At 46.8% G+C, this 18,043-nt stretch overlaps 2 protein-coding genes and 1 pseudogene across 2 annotated transcripts; 2 read left to right on the forward strand and 1 right to left on the reverse strand.

Annotated features, from left to right (window-relative positions):
- The first annotated feature begins 258 nt into the window (after positions 1–258).
- Positions 259–4,781, forward strand: LOC112896604 (sphingoid long-chain bases kinase 1-like). The gene is made up of 8 exons (XM_025964627.1): positions 259–577; positions 1,259–1,633; positions 1,888–1,981; positions 2,074–2,111; positions 2,472–2,618; positions 2,850–2,949; positions 3,708–4,165; positions 4,374–4,781. The coding sequence occupies exons 1-8, from the start codon at positions 548–550 to the stop codon at positions 4,527–4,529; spliced, it is 1,398 nt and encodes a 465-aa protein (XP_025820412.1). The 5' UTR covers positions 259–547; the 3' UTR covers positions 4,530–4,781.
- Positions 4,782–5,073: 292 nt separating this feature from the next.
- On the forward strand, positions 5,074–13,177 carry LOC112896860 (annotated as a pseudogene).
- A 636-nt stretch (positions 13,178–13,813) lies between these two features.
- Positions 13,814–18,023, reverse strand: LOC112896605 (transmembrane protein 120 homolog). Its single transcript, XM_025964628.1, has 10 exons — positions 17,598–18,023; positions 17,077–17,155; positions 16,867–16,961; positions 15,796–15,900; positions 15,614–15,693; positions 15,317–15,413; positions 15,137–15,244; positions 14,875–14,961; positions 14,429–14,497; positions 13,814–14,350 (listed from the first exon to the last, which is right to left on the reverse strand). Exons 1-10 carry the CDS (start codon positions 17,817–17,819, stop codon positions 14,168–14,170), a joined length of 1,125 nt encoding a protein of 374 aa, XP_025820413.1. The 5' UTR covers positions 17,820–18,023; the 3' UTR covers positions 13,814–14,167.
- Between the last annotated feature and the right edge of the window lie 20 nt (positions 18,024–18,043).

Below are 18,043 nucleotides of genomic sequence, written 5' to 3' on the forward strand. Positions count from 1 at the left end.
GCTATAACGGTAGTGGTATATAAGAGATAGAGTTAAATTTTCAATGGCATTGAGAGGATCGCTTAATTTTTGATGACATACAGAGAATGGGTTAAATTTTCAGTGAAGAATTTACTATTGCAAGTATGCATCAGCATCACCTATTTAAAGACAGATAGTGAGATAGCCACCACACACCAGTAAACGACCATGATCATAGCCCTTGATACCTACCTGGCACCTGCAAATTTTCCAGATCGACCGATAATCATGACCAGTCGATCAGACGGCCACCAAAAAAAGAATGAAATTTCTCCGCAGGAAAAACAAAGGGCTCGTTGAGACTTGAGAGGCGGCCTGGCAGTCCAAGCTTTCCCCTCCCCCTCCCAAATCCCCGGGCCCGCGCCACGCCGCCGGGCCACCGCCGCCGCCCCCTCCGCGGATCACGTGCGCGGCGGCTTTTCTCAGCTTCCTTGCGGCGAGTACAGGAGGAGGAGGAGGAGGAGGAGGCGCTGGGTCGGGGGACTGTCGCTGGATCTCGTGGAGCCGCCGTGCGCCGAGAGTGATCATGAGCTCGAGAAACCTCGTCCGATCCCCGGTGAGTTCTCCCCTGCCCTCGTCGTCTGCGCCTTGTTTTGGCTTGCTTGTTTCTTCGTTTTGCTGTGCCCGCTTCTGTAGCTGTCGATCCGCTTTGGGTGCTGAGTGAAAGAGCGAGGGCGCGCGGAGGGGAAAGATTCCTGCTTTCTGGAGTTGGGGGAAGGACAAGATGAGTGGGAGTGGGATGGACATCTCAATTTTATCCTGTGAATAGCCTATGAGCATAAAATATGTTGCTTGTACATTATTGTGAAGTTTCTAGCGTCCTCCTGGTGTCAAAAATGGTGAAGCTAAAATGCGTTTGAGATCTTATGCAGCAAGTGAATTCGTCATGTAGCATAAGGTTAATTGAATGTTTAGGACATGTATATTTGTTTTGTAAGTCTGATACTGCACCAAATTTCTGCGATACCAATGGTAATGTAAATTATCAAACATCTTACCAGCTTTGTTCGATATATTCTTGTACCGTCTAACTGTTTGCTTTCATCCTTTTACTGTGTAACTGTTTGCTTTCATCCTTAACGAGTATGTATAAAAAAACCTGCTTTAAAGATAATCTGTTGACTACAGTCATTTTTTGGTCCATCTGGTTGACACTCTGCGGACCTTAACTAATGTTGTCAAAGTTATTGGACGTATCTTTGCTCTTTGCTCATATGTTATGTAATCATCATGGCAGGTGTCCTGTAGTGCAGCTATCAACGGATGCTTCACCTCCAATACATGCCGTTCAAGAAACTACTCTCAGCATTCCCATACCACTAATTTGCAGAGTTTGCAAGTAGACTGGAAACTTTTGCCTCGCAAGTTAAAAAAATCAACTCAGCGGAACACTTCATTTTTCACCCAGAGGAAGCTTGTACCACACTGTTCATCGGACCTTAGTACTTCCTGCAGAGAAGAGGTGCCCAACTATTTAGCAGTCAATGTTTTGCAAGACCAATCAAATACAACACAGGTAGCTGCTCGTAAAGTGCTTGTCATCTTGAATCCTAATTCTGGATTTCGAAGCTCTCGGGATGTTTTCTACAAGAAAGTGCAATCGAAGTTAAGGGTAATATGATCCTAACTTTTCAGTCAAAACTGTTTCCATTTATCATTTACACTTATTTATGTGTATTATCTAACTTTCTTTCATATCCAGTGAGATGAATATCGTCACCAATTTAGTTATGTAAAATACATAGTACGCACAAGATCATGCAAAAAATAGGTTCTCTATGTGTTGGAGTGGAAGATCATAAATACGCTTCTTTAGTACCTTTACCTATAATTATTTTTTTGCATTTGAATTTTGATCTCCTGCAGCTTTCAGGCTTCATGATGGAAGTTGTCGAAACAGCATATGCTGGCCATGCAAAGGTTCTTGCTTCTACTGTTGACCTCAACAAATGCCCTGATGGTAATACTAATTTTGTATTTTTTTTTTGCAAATTTCCATCATGTGCCATTCTATTTCACTATTCAATATGTTGTCTTCTCTCTTGTTTACAGGTATTGTATGTGTTGGTGGCGATGGAATTGTAAATGAGGTCAGCTCTGTTCCTATGTTTCTTTCTTTATAGGAACTGAACTGGGATACCATTTTGCTTTATTGCACCTGGGTGATCTTTTTCTTTGCATTTAGTACATATATAAACCATGTATGTGTTGGATGTTTTTTTTTTCATTGCTCTCATAAAAGCTACCATTTTAAGTTCAGAGTTACTGCTGACTTCTAAAAGTTCTTATCTGTATTAGTTTAGACTACCATGTAGCACTGACACTTGTCTGAGGCTTCGACTGGTGGTAGGCATAAGTGCACCCTGGGCATATGTAGAAGCATTTTGGATTTTTTTTTGGTCTAAAATTTATCCATCCTACTAATGATATATTTCTATGTGTTAATGCAGGTTTTGAATGGTTTACTTGGCAGAGATGATTTTGAAGTGGCAATTCGGCTTCCCATTGGAATAATACCTGCTGGTTCTGATAATTCATTGGTGTGGACTGTTCTTGGCATCAGGGATCCTGTTTCTGCTGCAATTGCTTTAGCTAAGGTAATTTCGTTATACTCCCTCCGTTCTTAAACATATGATGTTTAGTACAAGCAAATTAGTTCATTTTTTAACTAATTAGCTTGTCCTAAACGTCATATTTTTAAGGACGACGTAGTATTATGTTCAACTATTTCATACTAGGTCGTCCAACCATGAAGTTATTTCTCTCTGATTTGTCTTATCTTCAAACTTGACAGTACATATTAATTTGTAAGTTCATTTTTTCTGCAGGGCGGTTTCACACCAATAGATGTGTTTGCTGTAAAATGGATCCAAGCTGGTGTTACTCATTTTGGTCTGACAGCTTCCTACTATGGTTTTGTAGCTGATGGTAATTTTTCATTCTTCTGCACATATAATTCTGATGTTAATGCACTTGATATCTTAACTAGGTTCCAATTCTGCCAATCTAGGTTAGAAATTATATAGAATGTTTTTTTTGTTTTTTTAAAATTGAGTTGTTCGCTAGGCAGACAAATTTAAGTTAGGTATGGCCTCTAGCATGATTGTGTTAATTATCATTTGTGGCTTAGTTTTAGTAAGAATAAAAGAGATTTTACATGGGATGTTTGAAACTATATAATATAGCAGGACTTAGAGCGGTAAGAAAAGAGCGTACCTAGTGCTGAAACTCCCACACAAGGTGGGATCTGGGGAAGGAAATTTCTAGACAGCCTAACCATTGCTTAATTTTGCAAGGAGGCTGGTTTGAAACGGATTTGCAGATAAGGATAACAATAAATAATAGAACATCGAGTCATGGTCTTGACAGTTAATTAGGATTAGAAAGGGATATGCTGGTTCATATCTGGGTAATTGAAATACTCCCTCAATCACTTCTGTTTGTACTCTCAAGAAATAGAGATACTATTAAAAGGCTTCAAAATTTGCGCTACGAATGTCAAGCATGCCATCATTGTTATTTGTAATTCTTGCTTAATACATCTTATCTACTGATAACACTAAATGCAAAAGCCAGAATTCCAGATGTTCTGGATGTGATGCATCTTGTCCTCTATATATCTGTATTCATATGCACCATGTGTTTAGTCAGCTTATAGCCTAAAACATTTTGTTTTTTCTTCACAGTTCTGCAACTATCTGAAAACTTCCGCCTGCAGCTTGGTCCCTTCCGTTATGTTGCTGCTGGCCTTCTGAAGTTCCTGTCATTACCTCAATACAGATTTGAGGTGGAATATCTGCCTTTATCACCAGGGAGAAATCCTGAAGTGAAACCACAGACTAAAAAATCTCATGAGCAGCTTTCTGATGATGGCAAGGTTAGGAGAGGTATACAAGTTGATGGTAGGATTGAAGATAGCTGGATTACCAGGAGAGGGGAGTTTCTTGGCATTTTTGTCTGCAATCACTTTTGCAAGCCTGCAAGGGGGTTACTTTCTCCAGTTATTGCACCAAAAGCTCAGCATGATGATGGCAGTCTGGACTTGATTCTTGTCCATGGAAGTGGCAGACTCAAACTGTTTTGCTTCTTCATCGCGTATCAGCTTTGCTGGCATCTCCTACTCCCTTATGTGGAATATGTCAAGGTATCTTGACTGACTCGTATTTCTTCACATCACTCCTTGCAGTAATTAGTGTAACCAGGTTTACAATACCAATTCTAGACATCCTTGAACTTACTAGCTTGCGTTTTTCTAGAATATAAGGATACTTGACAGCTTCAATCAGTTGCCTCGCTTTGCAAATTACCTTCCACTAATATGTGGTATTTGGTTTTGTAACAATTGCTCGCAGGTAAAACAAGTAAAGATTAGGCCGGTTGGCAATACTCACAATGGTTGTGGTGTCGATGGGGAGCTTCTTCGTGGAGAGGGCAAAACCGAATGGCAGTGCTCGCTGCTTCCAGCACAAGGCCGGTTGCTCGGCCGGCATCCCGATGCTTTGGAGTAGCTACTATCTAACCCCTGGGCAGTCATTCTGTTGTGTTGAGCAGTACTGTGATTTTTTCCGATTAATGAAAAATGATGGCATTTATATTCCACTACTGTTTCCAACCATGTATGTGAGTTTGTAAATAAGGACCACACAACCTTAGTGCACAAAAGGGTGGCATATGCTAGTCGTGGTAGTCCTGCGGGGACACTCAGTCTGGACTCCACATTCTACCATGTTGTGAAACCTAGCAGGTGCGGAGTTGGGACTGGAAATCTGGAATAGCGCATTGTAAAGGCCTTGTCATGACATTCTGGTACCCTCTATGTGGAATGCACCACCAATGGGGAAGTTCATGTCTGGTGGCCACATATTCGCGGTCAAAAGTGGGAGGTGTCCTCAAGGATATACGCTTAACATTGTCTTGAAAATGGTTGACAACCTTGCAGATTCGAATTGGTATGGTGAGATTGTTGAATGGCAAGGGAGTTGACCCTGGTATTTTGCTGGATTCAAAGAGGCGTGGCCCATGGTGCAAGCTAGAAACTTTGGCTTCGATGACAGCCAATGATTCAATGCTAAGCTATAGGTTTTGGCAATCAACCACGATGATGCTGTAACTTTGGCTTTGCGGCCTCCCATTGTTGAAGCTGTGCATACTGTTATCTGCATTCTGCTATCGTGATTTGCTGAGGACGTGGGTGGTACTCAGTCTTAATCAATACAAATACACAAATATCCAGTCATCTGCTGAGAATATTATGAGCCATCGGACAAACGGATCATCTGTGTGCCTTTGGACTTTGGAGCCACACATATCGACGATTCGGCAAGCTACATCTGTTTGTAGGACAGGAAAGCTGTTTCGTCTTTAATTTATTCTTTGGCTCCAGACCCAAGCAAAGACCACACTGCACATATATCATTCAATTTTCTGAAAGTCAATCATGAAAGATACGAGAGGTGAAGCTACATTCAGAAGCAACTGAAGAACGAACATCTCTTCTTTTGCAGCCAGCTTTCGCACATAGCACTGACGGTACGCTGCCTTGCTGTATCGGCCACTTCAATTCTCTCCCAGCACACACCATTTCTCTTTCTTATCGAAAATGCCAGAGAGCCGTGCTTTTTATCAAGAAGAAGAATATAAAGTTTGTTGGGTTACACATCGTAACACACTCACGCTGAGAGTACATGAGAATGTAATTACGCTTAGAACAACCGAGAAGCAACGGACTATGACAGTTACATTCCTGTCATCTCTCCTAAATACCTAGCCCCTGCCGCAAAGGGACAGCTCCTATATGATCAGGTCGCGCAACTGCAGCTCTGAGCATGATTTCCTCTGAAACACCCTGTTGTCCAATTCTATGGTGGATTGATGACTCATTTTCTGGTAGTGTCAGTTTACAAGGGTGTAGTTCCATGGATATTCTTTGCTGCAGCCCCAAGCAAAGAGCACGGCACATACCTATCCTTTTCTGAAAACAATTGCCAGAAGCTACGAGGTGAAGCTATCTTCAAAAGCAACCAATCAAACAAGGAGCTCATTGCAGGCAACTATCGCATAGTAGTCGCATCGACGGTTAGTACTGCTAGATCTGTCTCCGCTACCTCTTGCTGTTGCAGCCACTTCTCTCCAGCACACACCATTTCTCTTGAGAAAATTAGCAAATATACTACATATATATAGCACGCGCGGCGCGCGCACACACACACACTATACTGCAGCTAGCTGCCAAGGTATATTCTAATTATAATTTATAACATCTATCCTTCTTAATTTCGAATGAGGAATATGTACACATACAGTTATGTTCACCGACATTGCTGATTAACCAATTTGTTCTTGTATATAGACTTCTTTAGCGATTGGAGATCCATCTTGAAGAGACTGGAGATGGGTTAGACATCTGGAGCTTTCTTCATTTTGCTGATCCATCATGTACAGAGAAGTTCACCATGTCTTATCAGGTATTTTCTTTTCCTCACCCTGCAGATATATGCTGCGTGCTTTCAGAATATACAGCAGTACAATCACATTTTTATTTATCACCAGAAGCAAGGGATCGAATGAGGAGCTCATTGCAAGCAGCTCTGGCATGGTAGTCACATTGACATTTGGTGCTAGCTCTCTCTGCTATCTTGCTTTGGCGGCTACTTCTCTCCCAGCACACACACCATTCCTCTGGATAAAGTTAGCAGATTTACTACATATATAGCACCACCATTTTTTGTGTTTTTCTCAGCTCATGATCACAGGCAATTAATATTGAGCCTAGCAGCCAAGGTATGTATTAATAATAGCATCCAAATATTCTTCTTAATTCCTACCGACATATGAGTAACTTTGTGCTCTTGTATGGGATAGCTTATCAAGTGGTGATCCGCTAGCTATAATTCATCATCATGGCGGAATACATCACTGGCGCCGACACCGATGCATATTGTGTACGTACTTTTTCCCCTCCACGCTGCAGATATTGGTTCAGAACATAGATCACTGTAATCACTTTCATTATCAGGGTACTGTGCAAACGTTGAAAATATGAGTGGAGAAATTAGAGGGTAACTAGGAAGATTTTGCCATCTTATAGAATTAAAGAATCTTGGTTGAAATGTATCCTTAAAATCTTGTGCACAAACATTTCTCGTCACCAGTGCAATAATTAGTTAAAGACATTAATTAATGTGTTTTTGAGCACAACCAAAGTACAAATGAAAAGATCTATAACTACTAATAATAACATGCACCCAATTTCATCCAGATGAATCTCGTCTCTTTCCTCTCGTTATAAGTACTCCGCCATGTCACGATATTTGCTGAAGTGATACATTATTTACTGAGAATAAAAATCCCATTAAGAATGGCCTTAGAGACCATAAAATGAAACTCGTGAATAATGAACTTATATTAAAATAAAGGATTTTGATTGAGACACTTACACAAAGACGTATGGCATAATAATGAGGCACGAGACACGAGAGGGCCGGGCCGTACTGGCATGGTACAGCCGAAGTCCCACCTCTAGGATATACTATAATTTCTGCATTTGTGGGGTTGAAGATATGGGCGACACCACGTTGAGCCTCCTGGTGCCGGTGCACCAGGATAAACTTATTTTTTCCCACTAACTAAGCTTATATTCACCACATGATCATGGAAAAACATGTCAGCGTCTTAAGCCGTGCACCAGGGTCAGTTTAACAGTGGCTTCGCCCCCTGGTGAATGTTAGCATTAATCTTGACTTGGCTGTGTGCGTTGTGTGAGCCGTGTACGTGCGTGTGTGCGTGCATGCGTTGAGTTAGTTCGTGTGTGCTTAGGTAGGCTAGCTGCAGAGAGAATGGCGGAGGCAGTTGGTGACAGTGGTGTTGATCTGCATGAGACTGGCCGGGTCGTGCGGTGGAGCGAATGGGCTCATCACGATGTGCTGCGGCGTTATGCAGATCGTGCGAGTGAAGTCCGGCGTGGAGTCACACGTACGTGCGCGTGAGAGTCGCCGGGCTCGGCATGCTCGGCCACTGGGTCGCCTGGGGCTATAAAATGCCATGTAATCTAGTTCGTTTGGGTTGAGTCGAGTCCGTTTTATCAATCAATTGAAGCCAACATACAGGCCGTTAGAGCGGCCAGGGCGTTCGGCGCCAAATCGTGTGCGGGCATTGTTCATCTTCCTCCTCCGGCCGGTGCGAGCGAGTGTGAGATTGAGGGCTCAATTCCAACAATTGGTATCAGGGCTAGGCTAGGGCGAGGCTAGGGCGGTGCGCTGGTGCATGTTCTACAGCGGATCGGTGAGCCCACCTCGACAGCCGGCGAACAAGAAGCGCGTGGTCCCGCGGCGGAGTGCGACGGCGACGACCATGGCGAGTGGAGATGAGAAGACTCCTCCAGGCTCTCCGAAGAAGCCGTTCGCCGGCAAGGGCGGCGCTGACGCCGAGAGCAGCGGCAAAAGGGAGGTGGTGCGCGTCATCCGGGAGTTCGGCGGGCCGGCGAGCTGGCCCATGCTGACCAAGACCAACTACACGCAGTGGTCGTTGGTCATGAAGCTGAAGATGCAAGCCCGCAGCCTGTGGAGCGCGATCGAGCCCGGCGGCGTGTCGATGCAGGAGGATCGCATGGCGCTCGACGCCATCACGAGCGCTGTGCCGACAGAGATGGTGGCATCGCTGGCAGCGAAGAATTCCGCGTTGGAGGCGTGGAATGCGGTGAAGGAGCGGCGCGTGGGCAGCGACCAAGTACAGAAGGTGGAGGCACAACGTCTTCTTCGGCAATTCGAGAACATCCGCTTCAACGACGGCGAGGGCGTGGACGACTTCACGCTCCGGCTACAGAACATCGTCGCCGCATTGGAGACGGTGGGGGAGACGATCCCGCCACGGAGGGTGGTGGAGAAGCTTCTGCGCGTCGTCCCCAAGTCGCTCCGGCAGGTGGCCGTGGCGATCCAAGTGACGGCGGACCTCGCCATGCTGACGCTGGAGGACGCCAGTGGGCGGCTGCGCGCGGCACAGGAAGCTGAGGCCGAGGATGACGGGCCGCCGCCTTCGGGCGCCGACGGCAAGCTCTACCTCACCATGGACCAGTGGGACGCGCGCCGGCGGGAACGCCGCGAGAAGGAGCGTGCGCGCGGCGGCGGTGGGCGTGACAAGAAGGGAGGTCGTAGCGGTGGCCGTGAAGATGACAGCGACGACGACGACGACGGAGGCAGCAGCGTTCGTTCGGGTGCGAACAGGCGTCGTCGCAGCTCCGGCAAGGGGCGGTGCTTCAACTGTGGCGTTCGCGGCCACTTCTCCAGGGAGTGCTCCAAGCCAAGGAAGGAGGAGGCGCTGTTCGCCGGCGCCGACGATGAGCCGACGCTCCTGTAGGGCAGGACGTGCGGCGGTGTTGTGGTTTAGGGGGAATAAACCACGCCATGGTGTTTGTGGCCGTGGCGTGTGCGTGTCGAGTCGGCGTCGTGTCCGTCGCGTGCGAGCGGGTGGTCATGACAGCCAGCGTCTTAGGGTTGTTGAAGTCGGAGTCTGTGGTGTCCGTGGTGCACGGTTTGGGCTCGGAGTCGCACCAGGGACAGCGTTTAGGCCGGAACGTTGGTATAGCCACGTTCCAGGCGTGTCCGGCCAGGACGGCGCGTGTTCGAGCTCGCGTTCGGGTCCATGGCCAAGTTTGTCGCGTACGGCGCGTGGTTGACAGGGTTGCAGGTGCAGGGATGGCCGATGTGGCGGTTGGCGGCAACGGAGGAGCGCTAGGCTCGGATCGGCAGCTGGAGGACCGGTTCTCACGGAGGTTCATGGCCAGAACGTGGGAGAGGCCGGGTCGCTAGGAGTGCGTGCGTGCGCAGGAAGTTCGCCGATCGTGTGGGCGCTGCGTCGCCAAAGGGGGGCTACAAAAGGCCCTGAAGACGAAGATGATGGCAGCTGCGGCAACTCCGGCATCGCCATGTCAAGCTTACGGGGGTGATTGTTAGCATTAATCTTGACTTGGCTGTGTGCGTTGTGTGAGCCGTGTACGTGCGTGTGTGCGTGCATGCGTTGAGTTAGTTCGTGTGTGCTTAGGTAGGCTAGCTGCAGAGAGAATGGCGGAGGCAGTTGGTGACAGTGGTGTTGATCTGCATGAGACTGGCCGGGTCGTGCGGTGGAGCGAATGGGCTCATCACGATGTGCTGCGGCGTTATGCAGATCGTGCGAGTGAAGTCCGGCGTGGAGTCACACGTACGTGCGCGTGAGAGTCGCCGGGCTCGGCATGCTCGGCCACTGGGTCGCCTGGGGCTATAAAATGCCATGTAATCTAGTTCGTTTGGGTTGAGTCGAGTCCGTTTTATCAATCAATTGAAGCCAACATACAGGCCGTTAGAGCGGCCAGGGCGTTCGGCGCCAAATCGTGTGCGGGCATTGTTCATCTTCCTCCTCCGGCCGGTGCGAGCGAGTGTGAGATTGAGGGCTCAATTCCAACAATAGAGATCTTAATCAGCTAATTGGCGTACGAACAAAAATTGCAGGTGATTGACGCAACCAACATCGAGACGGCGGTAAACCAAATAGTTTCTGAACACTTAGAGGATTCGAGAAATTCTGCACCCAAGGTCATCTACTTCGACGGATGGAATTGTGGACTGGGTGCTTCTGCGGTGCTTAGCGGAGCACCCTCCACCATCTTTATGGGAGAAATTTGACAAGATCATCCACATCGATTGCACAAGGTGGAAGAGCCGAAGGGCACTGCAAAGAGCAATCGTGGACGAGCTTAAGCTTACTCAGCAGGTAGCTGCTGATTTTGATAGGCAAGATGAGGAGGATGATTGCAGCGGATTAGATCAAGGTTCGAGAGCTGAGATTCCGGACGTCGCGAGAGCGATAGCTCGATCCCTAGCACAGTACAGATGTTTAGTTATCTTTCACAATGGAAGCGATGGCATGGTTGACTTGGCAAGCTGTGGCATTCCGCCACCTGAACTTTTCAGTACTAAGGTATTTTGGTGCTTCAGTGGACGGCTTAGTGTGAAATTTTTTCGAGACCACAACAGTTCACACTGACGTTTTCTTCGTGCTTCTGATGTTCCTGGCAAACAGAATGCAATACTAGCGGAAGAGGCTAGAGAAATGGCATTGTACACACATAAGCTTGGCCTTGATGTCACCCCTGAAATGTTTACAGAGTGCTTCCTGTATTACTTATCATTGAATAGCCGAGGTGGCGAAGTCATTGACTACAACTGGGAAACCCATGCTTCATGCTACTGGGTTTGCGATGGGATTACAGGAGGAGGCCAAGACAACCAAGCATGGGAGCTTGCTCTTGCTATGCTGGGTGTTCAAGATTAGCAGACTTTAGACTGAGTGGATCGCTGCCAAAGCTTGAGGAGTTGGACCTCTCGCAAACAGCAGTCAAGATGCTTGACCTTAGAAAGGTTAGAGAGGTGGCCCGAAGTCTTCAGCGAGAGTCTGCTTGGTGATGGTGGGATGCAAGCACTTCCGCTCAATTTCTTGGCCCCAAACCAGAATGCGACAACTTAGACTGCTGTGCATTGACACTCGATCATCAGGACAAGAGGTGGCCAGAAAACCATCCCCAGGTGATTCTTTGATGGGCTTCCAAGACAGAGGAGAAGAGGAGTACCTCCATGCATTTGTTGATGTTGCAGACACGAGGTTCCTTCAATCCTTGGAGTTTCTCTGGATAACAACCCCTCAACTTAAGATGGATCTCTGCTTGTCGTCTACTAGCATTAGCAACGATGATGAAAGAAGCTGCCATGAGAAGATGGGCTGCACGAACAGTACTAGTACTGGACAGTTGTTAGCTGCTGGTTTGCCCCTGCCCTACCGTGACGTCTGTTTGGTACAGACAGCTACCAAGATTGATGGCAGCAGTAGTGCAATGCAATTTCAGCCACTGGACTTCCACATGGAGATTGGCGATGGGATCAGTGACATCACCAACGTGGCTACGACACAGGCAAGGAGACCTATATCCATGGTGATGAACAGGGTGGAGTCGCTGCACGTGCACGACAGTTCTTCCATCACCACTGTTGTTCCTGAATACATTCTTCTTACAAATCTACTTATAAGCTACGTCGGAAGCCTGAATCGGCTCAAGTGGTGCCGTGTGGAGAGATGCCCCAAGTTGGACAACGTCTTGGCCACCAACAAAGATCCCAACAGTTTCTTTAAACTGAAAACCTTTTGGGCGGCTCATCTCTTGATGGCTCGTTCTATTTGGAGCGGATCACCCACGAAAAGGGGTTTGTCTGTCTACGGATATGGATCCTTTATAAAACTGAGGGTTATTCATATTCACTCCTGCCCTAGGCTCACATTTGTCCTCCCATTGTCATCTAACCATTTCTTGTCCTACGGACTGGAGACCCTACACATATTCTGCTGCGGTGATCTCAGGCAGATCTTCCCCGTGGAGCAAGAGTTTCAAGAGGAAATAGCAGCCACGCATGAAACAAAAGGCATGCCTGTACCTGCACGAGCTCCCCAGTCTGCAGCTGGTATGCGAGGCCAAGATGTACGCTCCCAACCTCGAGACCATCCACCTCAGAGGCTGCTGGAGCCTCAGGTGTCTCCCGGCCACGGACGGCCGCCGCCAAGACGGCCGCCCTGTGGCTGTGGACTGCGAGAAGGAATGCTGGGACGAGCTGGAGTGGGACGGGATGGAGTATGGTCACGACCCCTCCCTCTTCCAGCCGCGCCACTCCAAGTACTACAGGAAGCGCCACCTGCGAGGCACGGTCCTCCGGTGATCAAGCCGGAGTGTGATCGCCACCAACTTGCTGCTGCTACCTTCTCCTGGTAGGCTGGTACGAAGAACATCCTCTCCTTCTGCAGTGATTTCTTCGTTTCTCGTCGATTCTGTTTCGTGTTCCGATCCAGGGAGTACTGATGACTTGTATACACTTTCTGCTCTGTAGTTCACTACTTCACTCTGGTGCTGGAAGGGTGGTCCGAGTGTTTGCAGTGCTTGCCAAGTCTTCTTCGGTGTGTTTCAGTTCCTCAAGAATAAATTGGTTTCTGACGCTACTAGTGCCTTGCATCGACCAAGTTTGATTTATCTGCGTGCTTGATAATTGACACTGTATGTGTGAATTCGTGTGTGTCTCTCTTGGGACTGACGATGTATCTCCATCTGCTTTGGTTTGCCTGGTTGTGTGTCCGCTTGAAATAAGAAGCTGGGTGGACGCGTCCCCAGAACTGTACTGTACCCCATGGTGTGAGAGTGTGCTGATTCTGAAGAACACTGGACATTATAGTGTTTGTTTCTAGTCGATGCACGCAGCAGCATATGGTAATGCTGGCTGCAAATGGCTTGGTGTGAGCTACATGGAGTGTTTCCATTGACCATTATTTGTTTCTGGTGTTCATTCATATATATGCTTTGCTAGTGTACGGGTGCCAATTATTTGTTTGTTTGAGGGCATGGTGCCAAATTTGTTACTGCATCGTTTTTTTGCATTGCCATCAAACTGAAAACAGAAACAGCTTCAGAAGTTCAGCTGGCAATTGAACTCATTTTTTAAGAGCAATTTGCAGTGGTAGCCACTGAAGTTTGTTCCATGTTTGATGTATATGCTCATGGGGAACTTAGTCCTTCAGGGTTGTTCATCCATTTCCCATCTTCATCATGTGATTCCTGTACCAATGCACCTGTAGCCACTGAAGGAGTGACTCTTGTACCATATAGTTATTCTACTTTTTATATCTATGCTCCTGTATCAATGCACCTCAAAGGCACAGGGGTTTCACAAGAAACTGTTGAGCGTTTATACCAGGAATTTTTAGAAACATTTGAGGCATGCACCATATCGAAGAGAGTAAGCAATCACAGCTTGTATACAACTTCACATGTTGAATGTGACAGATGCCTCACGACAACTATACCGGGAAAATTTTGCTAAGTCTTACAGTCCTAAGTTCATCTAGCCCACTCGATGTTCAGGACAAAAGTATAAGCAAACACCAGCAGTTTATTCTCGATCACCTTAACCCTAGGACCATTAGCAACCTAGTTTTTTGATGATTACATGAGTATGAGCTTTGACAGAGACGGTCAGGATTAGGAGCTGATGGCCAAAAAAAAAACTATTTCTTTACAACGGTAACGCGCCCTGGTTAAACATGGGCGATATTCATAGGATGAGGAGCTTTTCCTCTAGTCCATTCATGCTTTGGCTGTCGAATCTGTCGGTGATGAACCTGTTGGTGAGGAGCATGTATCCAGATCCCGTTTGCCCTTCGATTTCTTCATCTTTGCTTTGAACCTAGACTTAGCCATCAAGGTGTCCACTGTGTTTGCAAAGTTACCAATTGCCATTGCAATCAACAGAATCCCACAGACAACAACCTGTGTGACACAACACAGCTTATAGCACAGAAAAAATACAGTGGAATCCTGTAGGCATTAACAGCTAAAGTCTCTGACCTGCCACTCAGGGATGACGCCAGTATGAGCTGTGCGAAGAAGTAAAAACCCAACATAACCCTCAAATCCCTAGATAAAAAGGAAGATTAGATGATTACTCCAGCAGGCATACATTTATGAGAAGATTACAACTTTATGCCAGATGATGCAATCATAAGCCAATCAATAGTCCGAAAGATGCTACTTGATATAGAAGACTTGGCATTATCATAAAGAAATTCTCGGGAAAAGCATCATCTATTTACAAAATATGCCAAAGCAATTTCACGAATGAAATAGGAGAACACAAAAATCATTTTGCAACTTTATCCAAGATGACCTTAAATAGATAACTGCATGTAAATAGGGAAAGCAAAACAAAACGTTGCGACTTATAATCCTAGATGAGCTTAACTACATAATTGTGTCATGTTCAAACACCATGAAGTCATAAGAAGAAAGCATACCTGCAAGAGGAAAAGGAGAGGACACAACAGCAACAATTGACCTTCAACGCCAGCAGTCTCTCCCCATACAACATCCATTCTTTTAGCCTGATGGCAAAGCAAAATTCCGGTTACAAACTGAAGTGGCATACGAGCCCAGGCAAATGCCATGCAACGAGTAACGTGGTCAAAAGGTCATGGCAATTGTGTAATTTCATCAAGAAAATTCAGATCACCAGAGTAGACAAATAGCTCTTTTTCCTCTTTTTTGTCAGAATATTACCTTCCCCAAAGCAATCCTAGTATATAATCTTTGACGCTGATATCTATTCTGCAACATCATGACAAATCCTTGCATTATGGCCCAGCACAGAAAAAGTTCCACGCCTCTCTGCCAAAAGAAGAACAGGTTAAGCACATGCATTTGTATCCATTACATGATGGGAAGATCTAAACTGCGTACCTGTTTACGTGCACAATCAGGTTGTGATTGTCCCTTTATCTCCCATGTGAGACTTATAAGAGCCATCAGCATGGCACAATAGTGATGGAGTATCCACCTTAAGGGGAAGAAACAACAAGAAACAATCATAATAAGGAACAGAATGGCGTATGGAAAGTTATAAATGGAATAGTGGATACATAGGTCTTTAAAGCCAGAAAGTTTGCCACATGCATTAATTTACAAACTATAGCCCACAGGCCACAACACCCAGTTTCTTCAGATATGCATAAATGCCAGGGCTTCAGTGGTCCTTACCAAGGGCGGATATCACTTCCATTAACTCGCAGTATATTCTCACGTAAAGCTAAAGTTGTATACAAGAATAACAACCAAGCCTGTAAAAGGTAAGTTGAGATATCAGTGTCTTTTGGCATGGCATGAAACATAGGATTCATTCAACTGATGCTGCATTGTCACAAGCAAGCATTAGACTGTACCTGGTATAGCTGAACTGGCAGTGCTGGAAAGCATCCATTCCATAACCATTGTCGAAGAAACAATAGTATCACCGGAAAACCAAGAAATAGTAAGGCAGTTCTATCCTGGAAATGAGGGAAAAGGTAATTACGAACAAAAATTAAGATTTCTTGCTGATCTGGTTCTATGTCTACATTCTATACACGTTCCTCAGTGGAATTAACATTGATATCTTGAGTAAAACTCCTTCTCCATAAACAGATTAAAAGGATGCAGACAGTTCCTAATTTGCGTACTTCAAGGTGCTCAAGCTTAGAATGATGCAAATGAATCGATGGAAAATATTAACATTGTCAGTTGATATTCTCCTAATGTGTTGACTGTCCATTCGCAAAGAAGGGATGCTAATTTCAGTATCACCATCATCGCGACCTTTACCTTGAAATATATATCATAAGCAACAACGTTTTTCACTAAATGGGTGGCATTGTTGACTGGATAAATCAAGACAACAATTTAGAGTTGTATTGCTGAACTCACCAGGAATTTCGTCCCACTAAGAAAAGTGAGGGAGTCAAGAGGGTTGGTATGTTAGTCATTTCTGTAAATTTAGACGAGTCAAGTTACTAGGCTGTAGTTTCATAGGAAATGTGAATGCATTATATTGACTCTATTTAATTGGACAATTTGAAATTAATTGGTAGATCAACTTTCACAAGTTAGACCACTATGTTGACTGAATGGGGTCAGATACAAATGAAATATCATAAATAGCTACTTTGTCAGTTGAACAGCACAGACATATAACCTAACGACTGCCTGTGCTTCCCAAGTTAACTCTGATATTATAATAGTCTCATGGTAAAAAATAACTTGTACATTGTGATCATGCATGTTTCCAACTAGTACAATCTTTGAGCCAATCAAAGACATAATATCGTTCCTAACATAGTTAGATCAACGAGCCAACCAAATCCCAAAACTCTAAATCTATTGGTGCCTCCAGCGCACGCGTATACGTCCTCATTTCAAAAAAAAAAAAATACAACTTGACACCTATAATACCATGAGTAGTACACTTTCACACATACCCTGTAGCTATTGTATTCCTCCTTCACCTTAAGCTGCACCTCCTTTCTTGTTGCCCGCAAATTCACTGGGCCCAAGAACATCTTCAGAAAAGCGCCTGCAAACCGAACAGAAGTACAGAACATTAGTAATAAAATACAGGTTTCACCCCTGGGAAAAAAGAAGAAGACAAAACCCAAGAGCAAGATCAAGATTAAAACAACTCAAATTACCATGCGTCTTGCTCGGGAGCAGCGACGCGACGTCGCCGTCGGTGATGAGGCACGTCGCTCGATCCAAGTCCTCCTCAACCTGACACAAGACCACGGCCGCATCAACATGAGCAAAGAATGCAAGACATTGCGACGATCAATCAGCCGCCAGCACACAAAATGACGCAGTGATTCAGGAATCCAAGGACTCCGAGGCTCCCTGCCAGGCATCCAGACTCCACAGTACATTGGCACCATGTGAGCTGGCACTGTTACAGCAGGCCGAATCACAGGTCCACGCGAGCAGATCTCCCCGGCGATCCGGCGCCACCGCCCCCACGCCACCCACCGCCCACCGACGCGGCACGCAGAGCCCAGCCAGCGGCAAGCGAAAACCCTAGGCGCGCCGCCGCGAGCGATCTCCTCCAGCCTCTCCACCCGCCGACACGCGCACGCACGCGAGGGGGCTCGGCTCGGCTCGGGAGGCAGGCAGGCACGCACGCACGCACACAGAGGGCGCGAGCTCGTGCTAGCAAACGGACCTTGTCGCTGTCCGCGTGCGCGGCGGCGTCCTTCCGCAGCCGGCGGAGCTCCGCCTGGAGCGCGGCGGCGCGGCGGCGCAGCGCCTCCTCCTCGGCCCGCGTCCGCGTCAGCAGCGCCGCCGCCGCGTCCTGCAGCTCCCGCGCCTGCTCCGCCGCGCGCGCCGCCGCCGCCGCGGCCTCCTCCTCCCCACCCCCTCCTCCCTTCCTCTCCCCCTCCCCCATCTCTCTCTCTCTCCTCCTCTGCTCGCTCCTCCCCCTCCCTCTAGAGCGGCTAGTCTCTCTCTATAGAGGGAGGCCGCGGGAGCTGGGGGGGTGCCAGGTGCGAGGCAGGCGGCGGAGGCTGACGGGCGGGCCCCACGGCGGTGGGGGAGGAGGAGGGGTGGGTTGGTGATTTGATTTGCGCTGAGCTTCCTTAGTTTAATGGAGTGTGTGAGTGCGATGAGATT

The sequence above is a fragment of the Panicum hallii genome, chromosome 6 (genome assembly GCF_002211085.1).
Source record: "Panicum hallii strain FIL2 chromosome 6, PHallii_v3.1, whole genome shotgun sequence".
Taxonomy (NCBI): Eukaryota; Viridiplantae; Streptophyta; class Magnoliopsida; order Poales; family Poaceae; genus Panicum; species Panicum hallii.